General features: G+C 39.5%; 1 protein-coding gene across 1 annotated transcript; it reads left to right on the top strand.

Annotated features, from left to right (window-relative positions):
- The first annotated feature begins 445 nt into the window (after nt 1-445).
- LOC149837122 (uncharacterized) lies at nt 446-2,293 on the top strand. The gene has a single exon (XM_090005833.1). It carries the CDS (start codon nt 591-593, stop codon nt 2,004-2,006), a length of 1,416 nt encoding a protein of 471 aa, XP_089861959.1. The 5' UTR covers nt 446-590; the 3' UTR covers nt 2,007-2,293.
- Nucleotides 2,294-9,155: the final 6,862 nt, after the last annotated feature.

Below are 9,155 nucleotides of genomic sequence, written 5' to 3'. Positions count from 1 at the left end.
GTACTGATACCCGGTTTGATCTCAAGTCCAATCAGACCTCTTACAATAAGCCATACTCGGGTCCTATAAAGATTACATGAACTAGACTCGGATCATACTTGGCAAAATAATTTTTATATTTTTTACAATAAAAATTTATTGAAAAATTGCAGATCTTAATAGAAAACCGGACTGGTTTCGGCCCTGGAATGAAATTTCACAAACCATACCCAGCTTCGTATTTTAATCGGACCTTTGGTGTTGGACCTTGATTCTATTCGGACTAAATTCTTTATCACCAAACCTTGATTCTGGTCTGTTACGGGTCGGGTCCGGGTCAAACCCGATCCATTGTCATCCTTAGTTACATACACGCTAGTTTCTATTTACCGAGGGATATAAAAGTCAATTCCCCTCCCTTCTCCTCCAATATATTCCTGTACAAAAGGGGGCTCATTTCTGCAGCCTTTCTTCCACTTATAGAGAGAGAAAACAATATCCATCTAGAGAGAGAGAGAGAAGAGAGACACCCCCTCATCTGGCTAGAGAGAGAGAGAGAGAGAGAGAGAGAGAGAGAGAGAGAGAGAGAGAGAGAGAGAGAGGTGATCTCCATGGATTTCTTTAAATCTGTTTTCTCCGACGAGCCTCGAAACCCTACAAAGGAAGAGGAAGAAGCATCAGAAGAAAATCCTAATCCTAACCCTAGGGAAGGGGCAGAAGGGGGGGATCTCCAATCCCCATCGAACCCTAACCCTAATTCCCCGAGAATCCAAGAATCCGCCTCCCCGCGATTCGCCGGATGGAACTTCGGCTCCCTCCTCAAGACCATCACCACCAGATCGGAGCAGGTGATCGAATCCTACCGCCGTGACCTCGACGAGTTCCGAGAGGGCCTCACGCAGGAGGCCCGCGTCGTTGCAGCCAACCTCCCCGCCTCGCTCGAGACCGGCGCCTCCGTCGCCCAGGAATCCCTCGAATCAGTCGGTCAGGCCATCGACGTCGTCTTCAGGAGCACCGCCGACCTCATCTCCCACGGTAAGGATGCCCTCCTCTCCCTCGATAACCCCAGCCCCGCCTTTCCCCCGTCGTCGAACCCTAGCACTAAGAAATTCACCAGGTTTGAGATGCAATTGAACGCCATTCAGAACGATCACAACACGTATTGCGAAGACCCCGATGATGGTGATGATTTCCGCAAGTGGAAATCGGGGTTTTCCCTCGAAGAGAAGGAGGAGGAGATCGAGGAGTTGTTGGAGGAAAATGGGGCTGTTGGTGGGTTCTTCGCGACAGTGGTACCGAAGAACGTTGATTCAGACACTTTCTGGACTAGGTATTTCTATAAGGTTCACAAGCTCAAGCAGGTTGAGGAAGCTAGGGCTCATTTGGTGAAGAGGGTGATTTCCGGGGAGGAGGATGAGGATTTGAGTTGGGAGCTCGATGACGACGAAAATGATGCTGCGGAGCCGAGCGAATCACAGAAGAACGCTGTTGGTGATGGCAAGGGAGTTGATGATGGTGAATCCGGTTCAAAGAATGGGGATGTAGGTAGCGAAGAGATCTCGGAAACTAGCACTGAAAAGGCCGGGGGCGGTGCTGGTGGTGGGTTGGAAGATAAGAAACTTGGATCTGAATTATTGATTGAGAGTAAGGGTTTCGAAACACCGAGCAATTCGGGTATCAGTGAGAATGCTGAGTTGGGCGGGGAGACTTCTGACGGAAAGGGATGCTTATCAGTGGAGGTGAAGGGAATTACAGATGTGAAGACATTGACAGAAGTGAAAACAGATGCTGGAGAATCAAGTAAAGATAGTGATTTTTCAGTTGTTTCCAGTCAGGTTTCAGCCCACGAGGAAGATGATCTTGGTTGGGATGAGATTGAAGATCTTGGAAGCAACTACGAGGCGAAAATGACAACCAGTGGGGGAAGCCCGAACAAGGTTGATATACGGAAGCGGTTGAGTGCGGAGGACGATGAGGATCTGAGTTGGGACATTGAAGATGATGATGATGATGTTGCCAAGTCTTGATCCCACCTTATAAGAGGTTGAGAACTATGCTTCTTGTTATTGTTGTTGGTTTGGTTTCTCCTCCTAGTATTTTCTCCAATAATTGTTTGGTTCCTCTAGCTTAATTGTTACATTGTGTAAATACTTTTTATGTATATCCTCAATGGCTATTTAAGTTGAAATAATTTCATCTCTAGTTGAGTGTAGATCATAGCTTAGTGGCAGTGATGGAACTCAACTAGCTAGGTATGTTAAGTACACTGTTCTGTTCGTTTCTGCTTGGTGAATTCAATGTTTTTGTTGTAGTATGACCAGCTTGATACCTTCTGTTGTGATTGGTTGATTTTTGTGTATACATCTGAAAGGGTATGCGCTGACCTTTTCATCTGCTACTTGAGATTTGATGGTAGTTTATGAGTATTTTTATGATTGCTTTTTATGTATTGGATGGCCTCCTTATCATTCTCATAGCCTGAAAAGAGGGGATAGGTTGGGGTCTCGACTCTTGATTAATGCGTTGTCATTGATTAAGACAGACTTGCCTTGAATTAGGGAGTTCTTTTGTGATTGGGGAGCTCTTTCGTGAATATGGCCATTATTTCTGAATTTTGCAAGTTTGGTCTTCCTTCCGGTGACATTGAAACTGCACAGATATATTCCCATGAACATTCACGCAAGCAAGCATATCTCATTGTTATATAATTTTGAACTATATATGCTACATAGCAATGCTATATTAGTGTAAACAGAACCATTTGTTAAAGATCCAAGGGAGTGCATGATGTTTTGAGTTGACACTTGTTCTCTTTCTGTGCCCTTCATTTATGTTTGGTTTCTAGATTGTATCCAACATAAAATTTAAATAATTTAATGAGCGTAAGGAATAGCACCTGTTTTGCTTCACCTGCCTTGGCAGCTTTGAAACAAATGGGGAAGTTGACTCAGTCATGTCTTGCAGTTTTTTGTCAAACAACTCTATGACCTTACCCATTCTATTGGGGAAATATATGGTGGTTTCTGTACCATGATACCTTATGGTGGTGCATACTCTTGTTTGTTTGTATGGATCTAGCCACCAAATTATAGATCTAACCGAATGTGGTTTGTTTAATATGTTGCAAGGTTTTATCATGTCTAATACACCTTAAGATTCATTTTTTAGATGGTGAAAAATCAAGGGCTCACAATTCATGAAAATGAAAATAAGGGTGGTTTAAAAATGGTATAAAAATCCAATTTCAGTCAACTTTAACACATGAAAATAGTCATCCAAAGGTTACATTTTGCTCTTGGAGCTTAGATTTATGTAAATTAAGTGTGTACCACTGTAAGTTATGGTGGTACAGTACCACCATAGAAGCTTCCATTTCTATTTTGGTGTCCCTGATTAGCTCTGTCTCGTGATGGCACCCCTGAGTGTTGGGTTCCTTTTTTTAGGTACTAGAAGCAGTTAATTGACTGATAACATTTAAGCTCAACATCCCCATCGTTATGTCCTCAGCTGACAAAGGAGCTGTCTTTGCCTTCTGCACGTACGCTCTCTGTCAATGGGTCGGTTTGGTACCAGGCAACTGACCTGACTTGAACCCATGTTACCTGGGTATGGTGTAAAAATGTACTTTGATTGGGTTTGAACCACCGTCACCGATATTTTGAAAATATCATGATATTATTGGCTATTTCAAGGTAGCCATTAATATCCGGAATTTATCGTGATATTTTCATAATATCACCATAAACAAAATATTGTGATAATATCGCAATATTTTTTTAGAATTTTTTTTTAAAGTTTGCATTTCTTATTTTTTTTTCTTTTATGTTTTAAAACCTTTAAAACATGATTCTTTATATTTTTGAAAGAAACATAATGCAAAACTTATTATTTTCTTAGTTTTTTTTGTTGTTATTTATATATATTTTTATTTTTTAAACTCTCGAAATTTTCCCGAGATATTACCGAGATTTATCAGATTTTGAAAATCTCTCTGAGAAATACCCTTGTCGAGAAATTATCTTTAACGATACAAGTGACTATGGTTTGAACCAGTGTATGATATATTACGATACATATCCTTACTATGGGGAAAATACACCCTGAAGCGGACAATACACCTTGATACAAGGTGCATCTTATACACAATTAGTGCAGTTTATGTTGTACTTAATTCAATTTATTATTTTGAAACATGTAACTCCTTAGGGTGAGTTTGTGCTCACCCCTTAAGAACTTGAGATTTATTTGGGGTTGATTTCTTGCACTTGAGATTTAGTCTTCATTTTTGTTTGAACTTAAAAGAAATTGGTTATGTAAAATTTTTAGGTATACATAAACGCCTTGGGATCTTGTTTTTGTTTATGTAAACATTCACTATTATGAATCTTATGACTTGTTAGCTTAGTTTTGTTGTTTATTATTTCCCAATTTACATTTTTCTTATGAGATATGCATGTCATTCATTGCATATAATCCTTATTATTAATTTTTTGTTGTCTTATGCATCTAATAATTGCTTGATATATGATATTTTGGTTTTATTTATCATTGTTTCTTGTGTTATGATTTTTTTAGAAATTTTCTGATTTTTGGGATTTCTTGTAGGTTTTCTATTAAAAATATGATTTTTTATGATACATATCTTATTTCGGGCCCGTCCGATACGGGTTGCGCTATGCTTTTTACAAACTTGGTTTGAACAATGCTTTTTGTTGGATGTTGAAGATCCAACCAGACCGAGACTGACCTGAGTATTTTGTATATAATTTTAATTTAATAATTATATTTTAAATCCTTTCAGCTTATATGAATCAAGTTTGAGCTTTCATTTTTTCAACCTGATGTAACCCTAACCCGACTAGTTATTTGAATGGGTCCAAATCAGGGTTACTGGAAACTCTAGTTACACTGCGAACCCCGTTTCCTGAGAAACTGTTTTTGGAACTTGTAGGAAACTTCCAAAAACACGTGGGAAGCCTATTTCCCATCAGGTGAAAAACATGTTTCACATCACATGAGAAACCTACTTTATATGTGAAACTCGTTCCCCTTGTTTGAGAAACATGTTTTCGTACACTTTTTGTAAGTTTTTCTTAAATAAGATTTTTTTTTTAGCGAAAAGTTGAGATGTGTTATTCAAAAATTTTATTTCCTATTGTAGTTGTAATCAATATAATTATATATTTTATAAAAAATATTAATTCTTTCTATTTATCATAATATTAGTAAAAAATAAAGTTTATGTAAACTTATAATATTCTTCGTCCATATTATGAACATTTGCACTTTGGTTGTACGCACACATTTTCCATTTCACATGAACTTTAGAAAGTCTGGCATTTGTTTCTCTTCCTGGCAAACTTGGTCCAACTGCACCCTGGTTAGTTTGGACTTCCAGACAAGGAAAACAAGTCAATGGAGTTTTTCAGTATAAGTCTAATGTTAAAAGGATAATAAGGCTTTCGTTGGGAGCTTGTAGCTGAAAGGAGAGTCAAGAATTTTGGTTTGGGGGTTGCTTGTGAGAATGACGTTGATAAGGTAGTTTAGGATATGTTTGGGAGCCTTGCAATGTGAAGGAGGAAACACAGTTTCAGTGTGTTGTCAAAATATCGTTCTGCCAATGTGTGGTCTTGAGAGATGGAGTTGCCAAAAAACATCCTCTCATGAAAGGTGTTGAAATGTGGTGTTGGGCCTTCCAACACTCATTGTTTCAGCAATGACACTGCTCCCAAACAGCAAGAGTAAGAGAGCATGGTGGAAACTACAACACAACCTCCAATTGAAAGTTTCTCCTTTCAGCAGGAGTTGGTAAATGTCAATTTTTTTTTCTTTTTGTAAGGCTAGCTGGGGTCAGGGGGACCCCTACCAGAATAACAGCCGCCCCATGTGGCAGAGGGATTCGATCCTGAGCCTTCAGCTTGACACAAGACCCTGCATACCACATGATAAATGTCAATTCTTGCACCTCCACTTTTCCACATCCATGAACACCAATCTCTTAAACAGAACTCAAAGGTCATTAAGTGGGTTGCATATCATCACACAGTTGTTTAGTTTATTTTTTAACTAGGTCAAGGGAAAATGCCCCCATCAACATGTTGAGGCCCCCCTGCAGAGAGTATACCCAGCTTCAACCTTGCGGCAGGAATGACCCTATACAAGGAAACAAGTTTATATTCAATGAAGCTTTGAATCAGCCACTAACAATTATTTTTGTTTTTGAAAGGCAAGCAGGAGTTAGGCAGACCCCCACCAGTTATTATTCAATCCTATCACTGGGGTTTTGAACCTGCAACGTCTCACTACTGGAAAACATGCACTGACAGCTCCTAACGATTATATTTTTGCTACATAATATACCATGAAAATTTCCATCTTGCCAACAGTCTTGAAGCTAAAGGTTTGAGATTTGATCTGAAGAACGGTTTATACAAAGAATCATGCGCACGCTTCATTAGAAATATATGAAATAGGATTTTGAAAATTTTAATTTAAAATGTTAGCCAAGCTTGAAAATTGTGTTGAACTCAAAGACTAGCCACTGGATTACAAAGCTGCTCTTGAACAGGCCAGGCTCAAGCTCAGTTACGGTCGTGTGTAACCCTAATCTGAACTCACTTGAGCAAGCTGATCAAAGGCAAGTGCAACTTGGCTTCTAATTGGGCAAGCGGACAGGCAGACCAGACCTTCAATAGTGGGGCATGTCAAGGCTGTCTCTTTACATTTAGAATTTTATTGTAGACTTCAAAACTTCATGAGCTGAACCCATTGTATTGCACATGGTAGGGGCTTCAGAGAGAGAGAGAGAGAGAGAGAGAGAGAGAGAGAGAGATTTTGAATATATAAAGGATAAAACAAGTACTTAACCCAGAATGGGATTAATAGAAACCGAACTTAAGCTGTCAAAAGTTTTATTTTTGACTAGGGAAAATTTCATTTAAAGAACAACCTTTTGCCATTAAATCCATATATGGGCCTCACGTTTTTGAATTCCATGTATGGGCCAAACTTTTCCTGAAAACAGTCACACAGAGACCTCAGGTCAATATCTGTCATCTTGATAAAAAGTAATTCCATTTTGGCATTTTGTGTTGTCCTTTGAAAATTGGAAAGTACTCATTCATCCTCATAAAAGAAAAAGTAAAAAGTCTGAACTCTTAATGATGAAGGTCACTGTTGTAGTTTGACTTATTATTTAACTGAGTTAAAGGATGCATGCCCTTATTTGACAGTTTCCAGAAAAAGTTTGGGCTATATTTGGAAATTCAGAAATGTGAGGTCCATATTTAAAATTAAGGGCAAAAGTTTAGACCTTCAATGAAAATTTTCCTTTTGATTAACATATAAAAGGTTTAGGTGTTTTTTTTATAGGCCCAAACCAGTTACACAAGGTACCATTGGGTTTTGAACTTGCAACGTCACAATACAAAGTAACGTGCACTAGCAGCTCCTACCAAACAAGCGCCCGTAGGTAAAGTTTAGGTGTTTTTACTGCCAATTTGTTAGGTAACGTTTTAAACATTTCCCAAGAAAATTCTCACAGGCTTTGAATCCCTCCAATTTGATTCAGTTTCGGATGAGAGATCCGTCCCTCCCGCTCTTTCAGGGATTTAAGATCCCTCCCCCTCAAATAAAGGGATCAATGATCCAGGCATTTGAACGTCTCGGATCTTGGCACGGGACCCACCACTTCAGATAGTCCCCATTCCAACTCAGATCCTCGGGAACTGAGCTCAGAGGCATTCAAACGCCACAAAATCTGATGCTATTCCCACGAGGGATTTCACATCAAGGATCTAAGATCAAAGACCAGCAGATCCTCAATTTCGATAACAATGGGGAGGAAAATAGTTACCAGAAATAGTCACTACAAGAAAAACAGTTTACAGCAGCATGATTAGGGACAGTGAAAGCTTTTAGTAATGCAAAATAACATTAGTAACTTCGCTGGGGGAACCCCATCATCTCACACCATCTGGCCTGTAAGAGAGAGAGAGAGAGAGAGAGAGAGAGAGAGAGAGAGAGAGAGAGAGAGATCACCTTCGCAAAGGCTGCTGGAAACCCACCATCGGTGTCTCGATTGCTGCACAGATGTTTGTCAAGAAGCAAGACCTTGGAGCAATACCGGGTGAGCAAAGAGAAAAGAGGGAAAATAAAGAAAAAAAGGAAGGGGCGGGGAGAGAAAGATGGAAGGGAAAGGACTAAAAGTTTCAGGGTTCACTGGCGCAGGCCATGATGGTGCCGTAAGGCTTTTTACTGGTGTTGTGCTTAACTGCACCATGAATAATATTATCTTTCCTAGCACAGGCCCACTTTCGCCAATAGTACTTGGTTCCCTTGGCGCAAACTCATTTTTGTCAATGATACTGTTTATTGGCGCAACGCAAAAATGTGCCACTGAAAGCCGATTTTATTGGCATTACCACTCCTTTTATACCAGTAAACCGTCATTTTCCTGTAGTGCAAGCTTTCAAAAAGGGAGAAGAATGGGAAAACTGGCTTCTCGTTTATGGGGAGCATGTCTCCTATATTGTAGCTTCTTTTTCTCTTCCTAATTAGTTTCCCTCTTGCTTTCCTTTTGCCTCCCCCCTTAGATTGTTCCTTATTTTTTGTGTTTTTTATGTTAATTTTATCATTTTTTTACTTTCCACTTGCTTTTCCTTCAGTATCCATTGGATTCCCACTTGTTTTTTACATGTTTCCTACTTCCCTTCTCATACTTCCACAATTGCTTCCAAATGAATCCAGCTTCAAGCTTCTTACTAGTTTTTAACACTGCATCACTTTCTGTATCAATTTTGTATCCTGGTAACCATGGGGTGGAAGCCATTCTCAAAGCCGAGGGCAAGTCGCCCACATATATGAGACATGAGGCTTTCAAACACGGCCTAGGATCATAGGTAGCCCTTGCACTTGTCTGTCAATTATGAACATGAAGGTGAATCCGGTCTCGCTTGTCTATGCCTTTCGATCATCAATAGGGGGGAGCTATTTTCTTCTAGAACAAAACCACAATAACGTGGAGTAATATAGACAAGATCATAAAGAAAGCTAAAAGGGAATTAACAGAAACGAACATAGAATGGATATCACAAACCTGATATATGCAAACATAAAAGTGAACAGAAAATACAGTAACTACGTACAAATTTAGAAAGGCATGAAACAGAATCAAG

The sequence above is a fragment of the Nuphar pumila genome, chromosome 5 (genome assembly GCF_984573655.1).
Source record: "Nuphar pumila chromosome 5, dmNupPumi1.hap1.1, whole genome shotgun sequence".
Classification (NCBI taxonomy): Eukaryota; Viridiplantae; Streptophyta; class Magnoliopsida; order Nymphaeales; family Nymphaeaceae; genus Nuphar; species Nuphar pumila.
This window is presented reverse-complemented; position numbering and strand designations above follow the sequence as displayed.

What these genes read in the sequence shown, in the direction of transcription:
- LOC149837122 (XM_090005833.1), top strand. Translation starts at nt 591, where the DNA reads ATGGATTTCTTTAAATCTGTTTTCTCCGACGAGCCTCGAAACCCTACA.